The sequence below is a fragment of the Notothenia rossii genome, assembly GCF_949606895.1.
Source record: "Notothenia rossii genome assembly, chromosome: 9".
Classification (NCBI taxonomy): domain Eukaryota; kingdom Metazoa; phylum Chordata; class Actinopteri; order Perciformes; family Nototheniidae; genus Notothenia; species Notothenia rossii.
This window is the reverse complement of record NC_136907.1, coordinates 16,830,713-16,851,161: the sequence shown is the minus strand read 5'-3', so window position 1 is coordinate 16,851,161 and position 20,449 is coordinate 16,830,713. Positions and strand designations below refer to the sequence as shown.

General features: G+C 38.9%; 1 protein-coding gene across 1 annotated transcript; it reads right to left on the bottom strand.

Moving 5' to 3' along the window:
- Positions 1–925: 925 nt before the first annotated feature.
- On the bottom strand, positions 926–11,098 carry ppp2cab (protein phosphatase 2 catalytic subunit alpha b). The gene is made up of 7 exons (XM_079650682.1): positions 10,733–11,098; positions 3,986–4,195; positions 3,711–3,884; positions 3,463–3,552; positions 2,994–3,155; positions 1,827–1,945; positions 926–1,685 (listed from the first exon to the last, which is right to left on the bottom strand). The coding sequence occupies exons 1-7, from the start codon at positions 10,832–10,834 to the stop codon at positions 1,613–1,615; spliced, it is 930 nt and encodes a 309-aa protein (XP_079506808.1). The 5' UTR covers positions 10,835–11,098; the 3' UTR covers positions 926–1,612.
- Positions 11,099–20,449: the final 9,351 nt, after the last annotated feature.

The following is a 20,449-nucleotide window of genomic DNA, read 5'->3' as shown; positions in this document are numbered from 1 at the left end:
CCATTTACTCAAATTCTGTATTTAAGTAGAACATGTAGGTACTTGTACTTTACTTGAGTACTTTCGCTTTATGCTACTTTAAACTTTTTTAACTACATTTATTTTAGATATTTATATACTAGCTACAGATTTAGGTTAATGCCGTTAAGCTTATCCCTGAATTGAACATTAAGTGTGTTAAAATGTGTTTTATTCCTTTTGATTTGATTAGGTGCAAAGCATGTTAAATAACAAGGCACAGGTTTTGTTCGTTTTGGCATACGTTTTGTTAATTTGGTCTTTATTTTTTTTTAAACTTGCATTAGATCTAGCACATTTTGTTGGATAAACTTCACGTTATTTAATTAATTGGAAATATTTGTCTGGGAATATTGTATTATATTCATTACTATAAACAGTAGGCCTATGTTTATAAAAAGTCATTAAAAGTAGGCTAGTAGTAAAGTATGTTATCAAATGTGATGAAAGGAAATATTCCTAGTATAACAAAAGTCAGAAAAAGGTCACAATATAAGGTTTAAAAAACAAAATTATTCACAATTTTCACTTTCCTATTCTTAAGATTACATGATATAACTTCTGGTAGATGTAATGTACTGGTCATGTGTTGGACTTTGATTTCAGAATATTTATAAAAGATCAGTAAAAGAAAATCAGACTGTCACTTGTGATTAGATTAAAGAGTAAAGAGTTATTTACTTACAAAAGGGTTGGTCTAAGATTAGGTGTGTTTGTTACATACACCTTAATCTTATGGGTTAGTAAAGAACCTAAGGTCATCCAAACAACCAGTTCAATGCCGACCTAATTTCTTAATGACATGGTGTTTCAAAAATAAATTCACAGAAAAGTCATTGTATAGAATGTCAAAAACAAAGTCAATAAATAGTATCATAAAAATACAAAAAAGGAAATTCAAACACAATCAAGGAGCCACCTTCATGTCTTTATTATTCAAATGTTTTGGTGAACAGACTGCCGTTCAGAGGGAGTCAATGGGTTGATGTGGATCATTTGAAACATCTTATAAACCAAGCTGTGTGACTGCATAATGACGGTTTATTTTAAAAGTTACACAGGACAGAAAACGTTTGAAAAAAGTTGAATGATGGGGGCTTTAGGTGTTATTTAAAAAAAATCAAAAAAGGAAAAAAAAACAAGAACATCTGTAGTGTGAAATAATTTTCATCTTTTGACATAATGTTACATTTGTTGAGATTTACAAAAGTGCAAATAGATAATGTTCAGATCTCTACATGTCAGCCATGGCATGTGGGGTTCAAACAGTAGCAACGTTTCATCTTCAGTCCAGCTACACCAGGTAGAGAATGAGAAATTTAAACTGTTTTACATAGCAGGGTTGTTTTTTTTTTAATACAAGTCCTCAGCAATGAATATTGAGACGATTATGGCACCCAACTTTTGCTTAAACCCTAAATAAACAGACATTGTTTTTTTGATAAATGCTTAAATAGATCTTTGTGTTGATATACAATGTGCACTGCTGTTTAGCCCGCCAGACTCCAACCCTCCCCTTCCTTATTCTTGTTGTTTTCAGTGAAAGTCATGGCAATACTGGAACTGACTGTACAAGGGTGAAAGGGCAGCGAGTTTACAGGAAGTAATCGGGGGTGCGGCGAGTGACATGAGGCTCTCCTCTGCGAGGCGCAGGGTCAAACTGCAAGCTGGTTAGGAAAAGAACAAAAAAAATAGATTTGTCAATTAATCATTACAATTGAAACAAAAGTGTTGTAAATATAATAAATAAGACAATGTAGACAAGTTGTACATTGTACACAATTAAGGTGTTTTTTTGTTATACTTACAATGAGTATTTGAGGGTGTCGTCTAGTTCCATGATAGCTGCCTGGTTGCCACAGCGGTAGCAGTAGTTAGGGGCACTAAATATTGTCACCACATTCCTCTCATGGCACCAGTTGTAACCCTGAAAGAAGCAGATGTGTTAATTACAAGAGATAAAGTGCTCAGGGTTCATACACTTTTTCACCAATGATTTTCAATGACTTTTCCATGACCTTTACCTCATTTTCCATGACCAAAAACATTACTCTTTCTCAACGTACTACCACTGAAAATGGTTTATTTTAACATGGAATAGGAAAATAAGGTCTGAATATGAAACATGTTGTGCTTATCTAAAACAAATCCAATAGTAGGCTTACTAGCTTCTACACGCTAAAGCAACTAAAATCTCTCACCAGCAAAACACCTCGACAGTTAAATGCCATTTTACGTTTCATTACTATACCATACAGTATTTATTATCATTATAGTATTACTATTTCGGCGATTAGGTAAAATATAAACTATATTGGATGCAAATTTAGTTACATTTCCATGACTTTTCCAAAACTTTGGGAAAAATATTGTTTTCCATAACTTTTCCAGGGCCTGGAATTAGCATTTTGAATTTCCATGACTTTTCCAGGTTTTTAATGACCGTAAGAACCCTGGCTCATGTACATTTTTTAAACTAGAGTGCTAGCTGTTGGTATATCCATGTGTGCTGTTGTGTTCTGTAGCAGCAGTGGTTGGTATATTTCTTTAGTTTTTCAGTTAGGTTTGGTTTGTTTAGTTGTCTGTTTTATGTTACAGGATCATGTTAAATCACTAGCCTCATTTTCCTCTAACATGGTAGAAGGATGTAGCTCGGGCCAAGGCACAACCCATTTAAATTTGGAACTGATCCGAATGTAAGGAGAAAGGGTCTATACAGGTGTCTTCAGATGGACAGTATGAAAACAACCATGTGTTTTTTGAACATGAATGCATGAAAACATGTTCTAGTAGCAACCCTTAACACAAGTGTGAACCTAAAAATAACTTAATAATTCCCCTTCAAGCATTACTTGAATAAATAAACATTGTAGGTCATTCTTGACTGCATCTAGGAGGTCTATTTATTGTAACAGCCATAGCCCTGGTTCAAACCAAAAAGGGCACGTTTGTCTGGTAAAATGACAGACACGCACCTCCATAACCAGCTGGTGGGCTCGGGACACCAGAGTGAGGCGGTTGGCGTGGTTGAAGGTCTCAGAGATGTCCTGGCCAAAAGTGTAGCCGGCTCCTCGGGGGGAGATGCCCCAGCCGCCGCGATCGTCAGGGTCCGACCACAGCAGGTCGCACATGGGACCCTGAAGGAGACATGAGGAAGAGGAGCGTTTTAGAGAGGAAACACCAACACACATGTCAAGAAAGCAATCATATACAGTTAATACAAGGCTGTAGTGCAATAGACATTAACATTTTAATTTTTAATTGCAAATACACTGAATTATGGAGAAAAGAGAATATAAACACATTGCTTCCTTTCTGATTTTAGTATTGGTCATGATCAGGTTAATTGTACTGACAGACAATTATTGATCGTTTTCTGTTCTATATGTGTTTTTTTTTGGACTTGTCATGTACAGGAACATAAAAATAAACTTTTATATTTACCTCGTGCGGCACTTCCTGTAAACGGTCCAGTGCTCTGATGTGATCCAAAGTATCTATGGACGGGGAAAGGCCTCCATGAAGGCAGAAAATCTGGGCGAATGAAACAACATTTTCAGCATTAAAACAACGACATCGAGGACCTTCAGCTTCTGGTTCCATTACATCATCAAAATATTGTTTCCAATACTAGCAACATTATGCATTTCAAACTGTACATTTATCTAACACCAACCAACGCAGATTCTCACCTGAGAGTCTACCAAGGCAGTGAGGGGGAGATAATCGAAAAGGTCTGTGAAGGACTTCCACACGTTGGCGTTTCCATATTTCCTTAGGCACTCATCATAGAAGCCGTAAACTTGTGTGATTTGTCTGCTCTCGTGGTTCCCTCTCAGGATTGTGATGCGCTCACGATAGCGTACCTGAAACAAAAGGAAAAAACAGAGCTATAAATTAACTATATTCCTTAAAAAGTTGTCAGTTATGGATCAAATTGATTGGTCTTTTCAAAATCAAGACTAACCTTAAGTGCTACTAGTAAACTGACGGTTTCTACGGAGTAGTACCCTCGGTCTACGTAGTCTCCCATGAACAAATAGTTTGTGTCTGGAGATTTCCCTCCGATCTTAAACAGCTCCATGAGGTCGTGGAACTGGCCGTGCACGTCGCCGCACACCGTCACTGGACATCTCACCTCCTGGACATTTGACTCCTTGGTCAGAATCTCTTTTGCCTGTAGAAAGAAAGAAAACATGAAAGAAATTGCAGATGAGGTTATAACCAACGAGGACTTTTTGTTCTCTATCTATATTTGCGGAACAGACAATTTCCTGCCAAAGTCACAATTTTCACATCAGCCTCTAGTGGGTCTTAAATTAAGATGCTTCAGTGATTACAACTCAACCCCAGACATAATCTCTTCAAGGGAATAAGCCTCCTTCAGAGTGTCTAGATTCCTGTTGTCGTAGCTTGCAGAGCTTCTAATGACGGCTCTTGTTAAAATGCAACATTTTAACAGTTACTTTATTTTTTAATTATTATTTTTATTTTAAAAGTTATCTTTATTTTTACTTGTGTGAATCGTTTTTCACTCTGACCCTGCTGCTGCTATATTAAAAACACCCGAATTTCCCCAAGGGGATAAATAAAGTTCCATCTCATCTTATTTAAAGGTCCCATGTCATGCTTTTCCGGTTATTACCCGTCCCCTTGTGTGTCATGAAGGTTTTTCTGCATGTAAACGGTCTGCAGAGTCAAAACCCTCAAAGTACACCCTGTAGCGAGTAAAACTCTAACACAGAAAATACCCCCCCAAAACGCCTCGTTGGTGAAATGTCATCATCCATTTGATTCTTCCGGGGACGTGCTGATCGGCTGTTTATTTGGGCTGTGACTTTGTGTGTGTTCAGGTTGAGTTTGGCTGTGTATCGCTAAACAAGGAAATCACACCTCACACCTCAGCGCGATTCATACCGACCAATCAGAGCACACTGGGCTCACAGGGATGGGGGGGGGGGTGTTGCAGCAAGCCGTTTAGTGGAGAAAGTGAATACTGCTGAATACACATACTTGACAGAGATGGTGTATGCGAAGCCAATGTGAGTTTGAAAAATTGCACAGTATATTTCTATTTTAGTATACCTCAACAATGGAATTATGATCAGTGGAAATGGCCATGACATGGGACCTTTAAAATCAATTTTTGGGATGCCCTAGAAGTCGATAACAGAGTGAGTTATGAGTGGAAACCGGGGCCTGGCGTCCGTGGATGAAATATTTTTTCAAATTATTACTGAGAGCAGTGTTAAAGCTAGGAGGGCTATGGTAACACAACAGTCAGTTACTATAAGAATAAAAGTGGAACCGTCAAGAAAATGTTTTTCCTAGAGACTCTTTATGGCGTGGTCTTAAAGTTCTGCATCAGGGTATGACTCAGTAAATTGTTTGTAAAGGAAACACTTGGTTACTGTTGTCTGCTGACTCAACTCAAACAGGTCACATGGATTAAAACTGTGGATTTTCTATTGCTGTTTCTTTTACCTGGCATAAATTGGCTTAATTCAAATCCACCACCAGATTCTCCTTAGGTTATGTATGGAGTTGTATAGCAAGCTTATAGGAGTTCTACCTCAGAATAGAATTTCAAAACAATCATTTCTCAGGTTAAATAAATTGTTTCTTGTATTTAGCCCTTAAAAATGATGGGAAAGCTTTAAACCACACTAATACGACAACTGCAGACACACAACAAGGCCATAACTCTGTATTGAGTGTAGCTTTAGAGGCTGTTCAGACTAAGGGCTCAATCAGCTGGATGAGCTCTTTAAAAAAGGAGCTTAGAACAAATCCTCAGGCTGAAAGTAAAAAGGGACTGAGCCGAAAGATCACCAGACATGTCTGATGTGCTGGAGATGTGAGGCAAGAAAAAAAAGACAGAGTAAGGCATGTACAAAATGAAAGTAGGGTGAAACAGAGTGGGGTTATCTGCTCCAGAATAAATGTCTGGTGTTTGCCTGTTTGACTTCCTCATCAGCTTTTCTCATACCGTTTCCTCAACAAATGCATCCTCAGTGAGTGAAAGAGATCATTGACATGGACAGAGTGCTAGAGTTGGCCTGTCATCCTGGCAGATTGGACAGAGAGAGACAGACCCAGAGTGACTGCAGGACTGCACAAAGCTGACCTACATTACACTCCACATGCCCATAGTGTGTGGGGGGGGTGGGGGGCAGGAGGCCTTACAATGACTGGGCTGTAGAGGACAGATTGATCAGGGCCTCCGACTGTTTATGCCTGCATTATGGTAGAACAAAAATATATTTTTGACCTCGCCCCTCCTGATTACTTTGGACAAATGAACCAATCTGCCTTTTATTTGGACTTAAAGACAGTCTGTCTGCGGTCCTTCTTACTCAACCTCATTAAGAAACTGATTCAATTGAAACAATTTTATAAAATCTAATTTGGGTAGGGCGTTGAACCCTGACATATTTTCATCATGCTCCATATTGATTTTGGGGTATTTTTGGATTAGTTCAGGATTAAAAAAGCAAAAGTAGTAGAACTGCCAAGTCCACAACTAAGTTTCTTTGCCAGTGCATTATACACAGTACTTAATGGCCTATAGCTCTGTAACCCTCACACTGAACTGTATGAGTAATGTGTTAAGTCACGCTCTGTGTCCTAAATTTGCTCAGCTGATTTTAACTCAGTTAGCATGCACTTTGTGTGAAGAGCACTGACAACGAGTTATCTCTCTCATTGTATAATGTATTAAACAACTGATTTGATTTGCCTTTATAGCATATTTAAACTTGGATTTCGCGATAACCCGTGAGAGAGACTTGTGAGACAGCAGCTTACATTGGGGATGCCAGTCCAGCTGTAAATGAAACAGGATGACGGCAGAGCTGGCGTCAGCACTCCGGGAAAAGTACAGACCACACCTGAAGCAGAAATGCCACAGGGAGGGAACTCTGCCTTTATTACGGCCGCGCCAAGAAGTCAGACGTCACACACTCAACAAACTGCTTAGTCAAGTACTGACGAGGAGTGATGTCAGCCTTTTAAGAGCTGCTGCTTTATAATCCCATTAAAGTAAGTTAAACAGGGCCAAAGGTTTTACATGTGGTCATTAAGCTTGACGACTAGGCACAACTACAACCACAAGCAATGACCTCTCTCAAGATGGAAGACAATCATCTCCCTGACAGCAGCACTATCATCAGCGTGGAAATCAGCATCAGCAGACTAACGATAGCAGAGTGTTTTTACTATTAAAGTTGATTTGTTTGCTGAGATACATTTAACAACCTTTAGTCACCGTCAGTGTTTTGGGTTGAGTGTGTTCACAGGGACAGTTGTATTTTTGATATCCATTTGTACAGCTTTGAGGATATCTTTAGAACACCATCATGGGATTTCTGTTGATGAATAGAGGATGCCAATTTAGTTTACTATATCAGACGTTGGTGTATGAAAACAAACCATCACGTGGAGCAGTCTCTCTCTCTCTCATGACTCATTGTGTAAAAACTGTGACCTCAGCTGCAGAGCTAACTGCATTAGACTGGTTTCAACATAGACAGCGGTCAGTGCACTTTAGCTGCAGGAAGTGCATTGCAGCGTGACAAAAATCATTACATAATTCTGACATACTTATATGATGTCATATTGCATAAATATTTTTACGTTTATTAAGCACATTTCATATAAACGCTGTTATTTTGTTGCTTATCTCTTAGCACTAGGTGTGGATCTTTTGTATACAAAGCCCTTTGCTTAGCTTAATAGAAAAGTGAACTGGATCTAGCTTAATGGTTAGCAAACACTGCTCCATAGGGGATGTCTGAATTGTTGTGCAACTCTCTGAAGGGTTATTTTTTAACCGACAAGGTCAGAGAAATGTCCCTGTTGTACGTTTAATTAAATTGACTCAGTTAATTGACAGGAACACAAAACCAATTTCCAGTGAACAGAGCATTGTCTCTCCACTGGCTTGATTTAAACATGGTAACTTTTTTTAAACACAATTAAATTATTAAGCAGATGATATCGCTACAAACATCACATCTACAGCCCTAAGAGGGGGAATAGTAAAACATGTGCTTTGATTTTGATAAAAATGTTTAAGCTCTTAAGTATTCCTGCCTTTATATACACACACACACAAGAAATTCTGGTCTGTTCTGTTCTGGCTTTTCTGAGAAAGCTGGAAAGCAGGAATGAAAGACTAAAATCAGATTACACAGCACATAACATTCCTCCACACCCCCGTGCATCCCAAAACAGAGACGGCCGCTCTGAGTCACAAGGAACCATATTATCCTGAGTCACACACACTCTAACAATGGGTTTCACAGTGATATTGATGCAACTCAAAATCAATCATATCCTCTGCTATTTTTAAATCAGCGAGGAGGTTGAGCGGGAGCAATCTGCAGATTATATAACAGAAGTCACAGTGCGGTGGGGGGATAGGTGCAGGTAGACAGCAGTTTGGAGAAGTTGAGTTCATATGAGTTGTGACAATGAAACAGCCTCAGGGTGAGGAAACTGTATACGTTTCCTTTTTCCTCTCCACTATTTTGATGGCATAGTTTCAGCATTTGGAAGGAAACAGTGAGGGGCAGCAGGAAAGAAAAAACACACTTATTTGTGCAGTTCCTGCTTTTATCTGTAATTTGCTGTCCTGTTGTTTGCTGTAAAGTCAAAAATAAATCGAATAAGAACTGACATTTTCAGTTTTCATCCACAATTTTGAACCACATTGCAGAAAACAGGGCATTTTAAAATACTGGAACTGACGTTATCAATTTTAACAGGAAAACAATAAAATTGCTGGGATTAACAAGCCATTCGAAAATAGCATGCCATTACCTCCAGCGCACAGAACTCCAAACGTGGTAGTTTTCAAGTCCTTTTACGAGCTGAGAGGGACAGAGCTGCACTGAAGAATGATTTAGCGAATGGCACTCAAAAAGAAAAAAAAACATTTGTCCAAATGTATGCTCTTTATCAGAAATAAGCTTAACGGCAAACTTGAAGAAAACCAGGCCACCAAAAAGATAACAGCTAATTTAACCACCACAAACTATTAGTGTGACTCATTGCAAAAGTATTTTTTTTTTAAATGGTTTAGGAAGATCAACAAATATTTTGTTTTCATTAAGTATATAAAAAAGAAAAACTCAACTAATACATTTCATTTAATTTCAAAGCACCAAAGGACACCTTCTGATAATAAACACTGGTGGGATGATAGCAAATTAATTGTTTAACTGTAAGTGTAAATAGTTTTCGTATAGCCCTAATATACAGAGCTGGAAATCAGCAGGTGGTCGGAGCAGAAGGATTTTGAAGAGAAAGTGGAGTTAAGCTCCAGTGAACAAAAGTCTGCAAAGTGAATGGCCAGTTGTCAGGCAAGGCAGGAGCAGGAACATGTGGATACTTAAATAACATTGTACATCTATACATGTGCATCATTACAGTGCATCATTACATTGCATTTAAATAAGATTAAATACCTGGCTCAGCATCAAGCAAATATCTGTTAAAAGAGTATCTGAAATTAGCTCAGTCCCCCCCAATCTTTTGTTTGCAGACTAAGTTTCCCTGTACAATTCAGACAATGTTCACCAAATGTACTAAAACACGAGTAAACATACAAGAGGTGAGGGTTAATATTTAAAGTTCCCACCAAACCTATGACCAATTAAACCATATAATCTCATGTTAGTTTGAAAATTGCCCTAAAACAAGTCAGTCTCACTACTTATTGACTCGAGAAGTGAATAAGAAGCTAGATGAAGGGCAGGGGTCAGAGGATAAATGTAACTTTGTTGACTACCTGTACATTAAAATAGAGAAATTCCATGGTATACAAACATAAAGTAGGATAAACCAACTTTACTCCAGCAATTTCATAGGCAAATATCGTACTTTTTACTCTGCTACATTCATATGACATTCCAATGCAGTAGCCTACTGTGTCAAGGCTGAAATGCTCTTACATATATTTGTTAGTAATAAAAACAGGATAAATTAATAACCATAAAAGCATAGTAATGTGAAGATATCCATTTGCAAAACAAGTACTTATACTCTTGATACTTGAGGTACATCTAGCTGATAATACTTATTTACTTTGTATTATTCTGAAATTGGCCATTGTGCAGAATGAGTACTTTTGCTTTTTGTAAATATATTATGATGCTAATACTTTTGAACTTTTACTCAAGTAACATTTAAAATGCAGCACTTAGACTTGTTATGGATAGTATTTGTACTAATCTGAGTACTTCTTCCAACACTGCAATTCACCTACTCATTGCTTTCCTCCCGTTTACTTGCTTATATGCAGACAAAATTAAGTAGTATGTCACACACTGTAATTTAAACGTGATGGTACTTTTTCTGCCCATGCTAAGCTAGCTAAAAGAGATGCTACAGGTCACACTGACAGTCTGAATTAGGGGGCTGTAAATGTGGTATGCGACTTGAATCCACAGTATGGCTGGATTAGGATAGCCACAGCCACCCGACAACATGTGCTTGTAATGTGTTATTTTCCAGACGTTTCAGACAAGCTACGATTCAAACTCCCAAAAACAAAAATACTTTTAGGAAGATAGAGAAATACAGGCACCGCGGAGTGAAATGTACCCTATAGACGCCATTTTAGAATGTCTAGAAGGCGTCGTTAAGGAGACAGAAGACGTTAACAGTTTAAGTGACCTCACATACGAGGAATTTTATTTAAATTTCTCACCTTTTCACAAAGTGACTTCACTTGTCCCTCCGATAGCTGCTTGCACTCGTTGAGCTGCTCGATCCACAGATCAATTTCTTTCGTAAAAGCCTTTTCGTCCATTTCTGTCGGTATTTGGGGTTAGCTAATTTCAGTTAAGAGACGAATCCCCCAGATTTTATGGTGTTTTCCGGAGCTCACACAGGATGCCTGCTACTCTCTTGTTAAGACGAATGTACTTCGTCCGATCGCTATAATTTCACTGAATTGTAAGTAGAGGGAGGAGGGAGAGACGTCAGTTTGTGATCCACCCTGAAAATGTGTTTGTTTCGAGCTCTTCAAAATAATTCACAGCATTTCCGTGTTTGACCTTCAAAACAAAAGCATTGATACTGAGCACCGATGGAGGAAGTATTCAGACGCCCTACTCACAGATACAATCAATGTGATGTGTGATGTTAAGTAACTAAGTACATTTGCTCATTTACTGTACTTAAGTACAAATTTGAGCGACTTGTACTTTACTTGAGTATTTCAATTGTTTGTTACTTTGTAATTCTACCACACTGTGGTAAATGAGGTACTTTTACTCCACCTTCTTACCTTTAGTTACTTTGCAGATTTGCTAAGTACTACCTCTGCTACTAACCCAAAAAACTGGTCAACAATAATATGCAAATGCACCAGAGTGCTGAAAATCAAAGAGTTGCTCAAAAACAATAATTATCATCTTCAACTGTGGCAGCCATAACAGATTAAATAAAGTTTCCCGCCAGTCCTGTATAACTCTACTTCCGCTTTCACTATGGTTGGTCATGGCGCTGGTCATGTTCAGCTTTACAACACTGCGACACCCGGCCACAAATAGCAACCGGAGACCGGTGATGGTAACATGTTCATTGGCTATCATGGTTACTTTCTTTGCAGTTGTATTGGCTCTTGGTTTCATAGAAAAGTTGCCAACACAACAGAGAGAACATATCATCGCCACCGGGAAGCTTGTTGTGAATTTTTGGTGTGGCAATGATGCCAAGGATTTTACAGGGAGGCTGGGTAAACAAACCATAAAACAGAAAAAACCTTTCCCCTCTGATACAATTGTGTCTACAAGGTTCAGTTTATTTCTAAATATGAGTTATTCAATCCCCACTCCACACACTCTTATTATGTAGCCTATTCTTTTTTTTTATTTTAGTGTGTTATTCATTGATAACATTCAGTTACCCAATAATCATAACGCCCAGTCATATTTATTCCTTAGCCTGAAATTCATTCAGAAGAAGATTTGAATAGATTAGATAAATGTCTGAAATGTTGTCATTATATCCAATAAGTTATACAGTTAATTCCACTGTGCCTAGACCTTTATTGTTGTCCAAAAACTATTACTATACTATTAGACATCATTGAGCCGCACCCAGGTGACATGTTTCTTCTGTTATTCACACGAGCGTTGTAGTTTATTTTCTTAGAATAGTCCTTATTATTGCACTATCGAGTCCAGCTTGGGGAACTTTTGCTAAAAACGTACAAATTCTAGATTTTAAAACTCTTTTTTTAAATGATACTACTTTTTGACAGATTTGTAAATATTGATATCAGAGGGAACTAATGGGCTTGAGTTTTAGAGCTAATCAAATTGGACATAATTAGACTTGTCAGGGACGCTGTGAGTAGAGGTTGACGGAAGCCCTTAAACCCTTTACATGTATTCAAAATAAGCTGTCACAGAAAGTAAGAAAACATCTCTATATAATCGTGTGTGTGTGTGTGTGTGTGTGTGTGTGTGTGTGTGTGTGTGTGTGTGTGTGTGTGTGTGTGTGTGTGTGTGTGTGTGTGTGTGTGTGTGTGTGTGTGTGTGTGCGTGTGTTTCCATATAGCGGCATAGAAAAAAATAAGCAATATTCAATTTGGCCCACCATTGAAATAGCAATCCTCGGTCTCTGCCACAAAATACACCACACATCAAACAAAAGCAGCGATCAAAGACTGAATCTGTTCTGCCTTTCAGAGCCCATCACTGAAGCAAAGAGACATGTATCATGTTAATTAATGCTTATTGTGTCTTAAATTAAACTTGTAAGGACCCTTTGTAAATAAGATGAAACACCATGCAGGCAAGATCAAAGAGGGAGACAAATGGAGGAGGCAATATGTCTACATTTAATAAGATGGAAGGTCGCTTTCTCTCAATGTTCTACTGCTGACCCTAAGATAGGAAGCTCTTAAAGTGTGCAGAACATTTATTTGAAAAGTCATCTTGTTATCATTAACAAACATCAATAATTAGCTCAACAAATAAGAATATCTTTAAAACAGTAAACTTGAGTTTCAACCACCATTTTCATGAATATTACAGTAATCATTTTTGTAATCGATTATGAAATTATCCCTCTGAAATAAAAATGAATGCATCAATATCTTTGGATTAGCTCTATTTAAAAAATATATCCAATATATTTTCTTTCTGCAGCCATCACACAGTCCCTCTGAGGTGCGTGTGTGTGCTGTCTTGACACCTCTCACAGTCCTTTATTGAAAAACAGATTGAAATATACCAGGCGCTGCTGCACTTTTTCCTTATTCCTGATTAAGCCTCTTCTGCAAAAATAAACCATGTAATCATCCATATTTTTAAGAGTGCTCTTCCCATAATTGAACATCTTTGTTTGCTGGTTCACAGTGAAAACAGGCAACCCTTTTTCTACTTTGCACAGGCTAGAAACAACATTGAATTAGAAAACCTAACACTCACTTGATCATGATAATCAGTTTCAGCTTTGAACTGCAGTTCATTTGTTGATTGGTTTGTATTCATTATTCTTAAAACAATCTGGATCATGATTCAGATTTCTGAATAAGACTTCACAACTGTCTGACGTTTATCTTAAAAAGAGCTTATTTTAGATCATGATAAGCATCATCTGGATTGTTGTTTACCACATTATCATTTCATATATCACTTCTGATTGTTGTTGCCCTTGTTCCCCAACCAGTGGAACGGGCCTACGTCCAACCTGGCACACCCCAGCAACTCATTCACCCTCCTCATGACCATGACCCGCCTGCATTTCATTTGATCATGCATAATGGATAACATTTAGATTGTTTCCAACATGAAATGATGTGCACATATCCCAGTGCAAAGTAATAGCAGAATAAAAGTTTTTTTCTGTCTCTGCTTTTGAGTCCTTCTCCAGTTTATACAGATTTACGCCAGTGATATGCTTATGTATGTGTGTTCATGACTCACACTACGCAGCAAAGTGGCAAAATGTAAACAAAACTGAATCAGAGGAACATATATTTTCAACGGGTGGATTACACAGTTAGTCCCATTTAAGCAATGAGCTTTACCCAACCCTGTGCATGTCTCCAGTGTTGATGGAGTGTCCCAAACGTTTGTTTGTAGATATGTTCACATTACTGCATACAGAGGCAGGAGACAGGTAACACGATACAAAAGATAATCCAAATGAACACATCTCTCAGCGCCACTGAGGCGGGACGGAGCCATATTGAGCCCCAACATGCCATTAATGATGTGCCAGGGTACATGATTCTTTCATCAACACCCTTTCAATTGCTGCAGTTTATCAGTGGGCCTATTCTTTGTTTCTGAGCCTATTTAGGAATGGAAGCAATTTGGGCTACTGCTGGTGTTCAAATCTAAAATGAAATCCTCTGTGTGTGCAAAGAAGGTTTGGATAAAAGCCCTTTTAATTCCAGGCAAGCAGATGCAGACAGCATGCTTGATTCTGAGGCCAAGCTATCGGAATAAAAACGGCTGAACTCGCTTGTAAACAACATCAGAGATGTGTGTTTGTCTGTGATGTGCCGGAGGAAAGGATCATGATTTATGGCTTGCTTTTGGATAGTTGGCTGATGATACTGTTTGTGCTGTCGGAGGAGAGGAGGAGAAGTCAAAATGAACACAGGGTGGGACAGAGAGATGATGTGCATTCCCCACCAAAAGATCTGACTTGTATTAACATTACATCAGTGCTGCATGGTCATGTGATGATTACCCTCAGATTCACCTTCAGCAACTCAAAATAAGGAAAGAAAAGCTGATTGCAAGAGGTAGACGAAATTGTACATATACAACTATTCAGTTGTGGATACAAACAATTAACATAGTACATTTTGAGTAAATGTAAGTGATGTCAGACTAAATATAGAGATAGTGATATAAAAAAAAAAAGTATCTCTCTATTTCTCTTTCTACCAATTAGCTTGCAGTATTGTGTCTCCAGGCCACCTGAAACCATGACAACAGCAGGTTACCTCTGTTTCCATGCGAGATCTTGAGCTCCATCTGGTGTTGGCAAATAGGAAAGTCAATCACTTTGAGGACAAAACTGAGGAGAAGACTGGAGCCTAAAGCCTTCTTATATAAAAAACTAAATTTGTATATGATTAATTCAGTTATACTTAGTCCACAAAAGAGTCCACAAAACATGCAGTTTGATGTTTTTGATAAACCAAAGTATAGCATTAGCAATTATAAATGTGACGAAAGGCAGTTTGTTTATCCACTAGTGCTTTTTATTTACTTGAGTGTGTTTTGACTGAAAATGTGCACTTTGCACCTTCTGTTATTATGCTTTGAAAATGACACATACATTACAGATTGCAATTTTACTGACTTAGCATCAGTCGGCATGAGTGAAAAAATAATTGTAACTCAAAGTCCACCTACTACTTTCCCCAGTCAATAATAAACTTTCATGCACAGGAACTGTCTACTTTGGGTTAAATTAGTGGGAGTCATCAAATCCAAGGGCGTGGTCTGAGGGTTGCCCTGAAAGCACAAACTCAGCCCTGATGAAGAGAAAATGACCGGTCTCACAAGAAATACGTTTTTTTTATATGTCTGCATCTCTCTGGCAGACACTTTTGTGTTTTATTCTCTCTGTAGCATGCAGTGATTTCAGCAGATCAGAAGCTGAAATACATGTTTTTCAGTTTTGCAAGCAAAGTGCTTCCAACAATTGAATTTGCATGATCTTCACTTAACTTAAAAGAAAAGCATCCCAAACCCTCATATGCTACATTAGATACAGAGACACTATATCAGAATGTGTTTTAAAGGATAACTTCACTCAAATCACAAAAACACATAATTACATGGTGGTATCTTGCCAGACAGATCCTCATCTCTTGGACTGCTGCCAACACACTGACCAAAGCAAAAGGGGTGAAGGCCTATGTCTTTGTGGAGATTTAACAAATAACTGCATTTGAAAACCCTAAATAGACCTTTTATTGTTTTTTTTTCGTCCGTCATTATTCTTACCTAAATACTTTGGTTTGCCTCTTCACCCTGGATGAAGCCAATTTCATACATCAACAATGAGATCAAATGGTATCATCTCTTAATCTCCTCTTGTGGCTTTGAACTGGAGGACAGAGATCAAGACATTCTGAAAGACACATGATAACAAGACTGTCGAGTCTGCATCCATAGTAGTCACATTCAATAATAATAAGTCAAGTGAAATAGTTTTACACTTGACTATAACAACCTGCTGTGGAAGGATTTGCTGATAATCTAAGTTATTGCATTTCATTTCTCGGGGGACATTAATGTTTGTACCAAACTGCATGACAGCCTATCTCATGGCTGATACTACTTTTCAGACCGAACCAAAATCGTGGCCTCACTAATAACTTTTTTCCCCTTTAAACCAGAAATGTAGGAGACAGTTAATTATAAGAAATCTGATAAAATTGCAGTTTGTGCACCAAAAAATCCTGTTTGAACATTGTCTCTCTCACACACCATCACATTAAAATGGTCTGCCTAATTTGGCACAGATCCTATGACAGCACCATTTTAATCACGTTGAACTACATCACCGTCACTGACAGCACCATTGACCTTCACAGATCCTAACATTTGACCGAGACGCTCCAAAGTACTGCAGGCTTGACCGACTGCCCAAACACTCCCAACACCAGTCAGCTGTGTAATTTAATTACCACCATCATCATGCAGATGTAACCTGACATTGCAGGTATAATGAGACAATTAGCTTGCAGCATCTTAAAGCCTCTCTCCTCATTATAACGGATGGCTACACTACACGTGATGGCACCATCAAAGCCCCAACCGAACACTCAGAGTGGAGTCTGTCAGCTTTCTGTGGAGACTAATAGTGTAAGAGTGATGAGTGAGGCAAAAAGGCCTGAGTGTCTGGGAGGGAAACATTAGGCCACAATGACATTTAACAGAATCACTCTGAGTGTGTTAAAGCAGGGGTTCCCAAACTTTTCAGCCCGCGACCCCCAAAATAACAGTGGCGACCCCCTGTCGACGGACGGACGGACGGACGGACGGTGCTAGTGAATTAATTTCAGTTTTCCGCACTCTCGTTGGAGTGTCATTATTTGTCTCACTACTATCACTACTATACGGAGCCCCTAAAGGGACATGAAAAAAAAAAAAAAAAAGTCAGGATAACGGGTTAGTATCTCGTGCGCACGAGATACTAACCCGTTGTCCTGACTTTTTTGGGGGGAGAAAGTTACCGGTGCGCCAAGGAGTAAGTGAGGCGCACAGGACACAACCATTTCATTGCAGACTGTTATGTTTACGTGAGGAAATGACAGTGCATTATTTGAGATATATTTCGTACTCAGACTTCACTTTAAGGACATTTCGGCCAGGGGTGTGTGGTCACTCCAGGAGGCAGCGGGACGTGTAACTCAGAGAAGAGCAGCACCAGCGCTCAAAGAGCTTTTACGCACCGCCTTCTGTGTTTACCTTCATTGAACAGCTATAAAGAGTGACCACAGGCCGTTTTAACCACACACACCTCTACACACACACCGAACTGCCAGATTACTCCCCCTTTTATCAGTTTTATGAAGGAGATCGCCGGTCATCAGGATGCATGATGGGCGGACTGGGACTAAACATCAGCCCGGGAATCTCACCCTGCCCAGCCGACGTAAACTGTCAACGGGGGGGGGGGGGCAGTCCGCCACTGGCTCTGTGTGTGTGTTCTGAGTGTTTGTTTCCCTATAAAAAAGCTGCGGGGGAAGCAGGTACTCTGCGAGTCACGGACATTAATTCATAGATCAAAGCAGACTGGTTTACAAACTCTCCTGTTTTGCCAATCCGGTGCTTAAACCAATAGCTCTACACCCCTGGCCGAAATGTCCATAAAATTAAGTCTGACTTCAAAATATAGTCTATCTCAAATAATGTATGCTCTGTCATTTCCCCATGTAAACATAAAACGGATTTGTTTCTCGTGCGCACGAGAAACGAATCCGTTTTCCTGACTTTATTTTTTTTCTCTCTCCATTTTTTTTTTTTTCCATGTCCCTTTAGGGGCTCCGTACTACTACCCCACCCCAGGCCTATTGTTTTTGGATATTTGTGGAGTTAGGTGGTCCATGAGTGTTTTTTATTGGTTAAGTGGTCCTTGGTATGAAAAAGTTTGAGAAACACTGCGCTAGTGGATTGTCAACGGGGGAGCCTCGTTGCGGGGAAATTAGACAGATGGCTAGTCCGCCCCTGAAATTGTCTACACAAACGTTATTATTAAAAATAATTAAAAAAAATATATATATAAAAAACATTTATCTATTTTTTTTTTTTTTTTTTTTTTTCCATTTTTATTTTGTAATCATCTCGCGACCCCAACTCGGGGTCTCCACTTTGGGAACCCCTATGTTAAAGTACTGATATTTGTAAAGTGTTCAGCTGCAGCGAGACATGATGAAACAATTTGACTCTGTTCTTAAAATGTAGGCATTTAACATCCATGCAAGTTTCATTGCACGTTTACAAACACACAGATGAGGCCCTGCAGTGGGACTCGTGTTTGCAATGAGCTATTATACAACGTTCATAACCTTGAGTTAAATCATTTCATAAGCTTCACACAGTTTTATATCTTCACTTAAAATAACCCTGAATAGTGACCATTTAGTCGTGTTTCATATAAAATATGTTGGTATATAATGAGAGGGAGAGACAAAGAGAAACACTTTCTTAGTATCTGCACCATGTACCATTTATCTGCCCTTTCTATTAAAAGCACCAGAGCTCAGCAGCGATACTCTCTTCCTGCCTATGTTTGGCTGGATCCAGGCCTTTGTCCAGCCTCTGACTGACAGACAGACATGGGGTCACATTTTATTACATGGAGCAGCCAGACAGAAAATTACAAAACAAACTGTTGCTGCTCCAAGAAGATTACCCTTTAAAACGTTCCCATCATTGTAATTGAATATTCTAGAGTTATAATTCAACAATCTAGAACAGTAATTTAACATTCAAGAATTGTAATTCAACATTCTAGAATTTTAAATGAACATTCTAAAATTGAAATTCCACATTCTAGAATTTAAAATTAGCATTTTATAATTGTATTGAAAAATGCACAACAGTCTTTCTTCTCTGACATCATTGCCAAAAACAAAAACAACGCACGTGCCTTGTTTGCTACTGTCGACAGACTAACTAACCCCCCAGTGTCAGTAGCCTCTGATCCACCAGGGCCTGCAATGATTTTGCCTCCTTCTTCACTGACAACATTCTGAAAATCAGACAAGCAGTCAGTGCCTCTGTATCAGGAACAGCAAATGTGTTGTCCCTGTTTCCACTCAAAATCAATTCAAACACCATGACACAATTCCATCAGATTAATGAGGACATTTTACAACATCCTCCTCCTGCTGCCTTGATATTATACCAACAGGCTTTTCCAAAAATGTTTTTCGTTGCATGGCCTCAGATCTACTTCATATGGTAAACAAGTCTCTTCACTCAGGTGTATTTCCACAGACCCTGAACACTGCAGTCATTAAACCGCTCTTAAAAATGAATAAGCTAGACGCTTCAGTAATGAACAATTACAGGCGCATATCAAATCTCCAATTTATAGGTAAAATCATTGAAAAAGTTGTTTTTCAACAGCTGAGTAATTTCTTGATATTTAAATAACTGTTTCAGACAGGCTTTCGACCAAACCACAGCACTGAGACTGCTCTTGTAAAGGTCTTCAATGAAATCCACTTAAACACAGACAGTGGCAGAACTTAAGTGTTAGTATTATTAGATCTTAGCGCTGCACTTGACACTGTTGACCACAACATATCATTAGACCGACTGGAAAACTGGGTGGGACTCTCGGCAACAGTTCTAAACGGGTTTGAATCCTACTTAAAGGACAGAAATAGCTTTGTTTCTATAGGTAACTTCACATCTGAGTTGACAAATATGACATGAAGATCAGCGTAAGTTCTCTCTCCTCTCAATGAGTGATCGGGGGCGTCCGCGTCACTCCCCAGCTAAACCAATCACAATCACTTTGCTCTACATTACATTACATGTCACTTGTTAGACGCTTTTATCCAAAGCAACTTAGATACTCAATACTTTGGCCAATCCCCACAGGAGCAATTTGGGGTGAAGTGTCTTGCCCAGGGACACAACGACATGCTGACTGCAGTGGGGTTTGAACCTGTGACCCCCTGATCCGAACACCGACACTCAACCCACTGCACCACACGCCTCCCTATTCTATCTCTATTCCCACAAGCCTACCATAGCGCTCTGCTAAACCTTTTAAATCTGCTCTCCCCCCTCTGACAGCTGTCATTTCAGGTGACTCAACGTAGATGGTAGTGCAAACCAAAAATCTTCTCCGTAAAAGCATCACTAACCCTTAAGATGTCCAATTCGTACTTTTCAGAGAACAAACTTTTCCAGGAGGATCG

Excerpts from the sequence above, each read along its gene's own strand:
- ppp2cab (XM_079650682.1), bottom strand. The coding sequence starts at position 10,834 with ATGGACGAAAAGGCTTTTACGAAAGAAATTGATCTGTGGATCGAGCAG. Across the intron at positions 4,196-10,732 it reads TGAAGTCACTTTGTGAAAAG|GCAAAAGAGATTCTGACCAA; the intron begins GTGAGAAATTTA and ends TTCTTTCTACAG. Across the intron at positions 1,946-2,993 it reads CCCACCAGCTGGTTATGGAG|GGTTACAACTGGTGCCATGA; the intron begins GTGCGTGTCTGT and ends TGCTTCTTTCAG.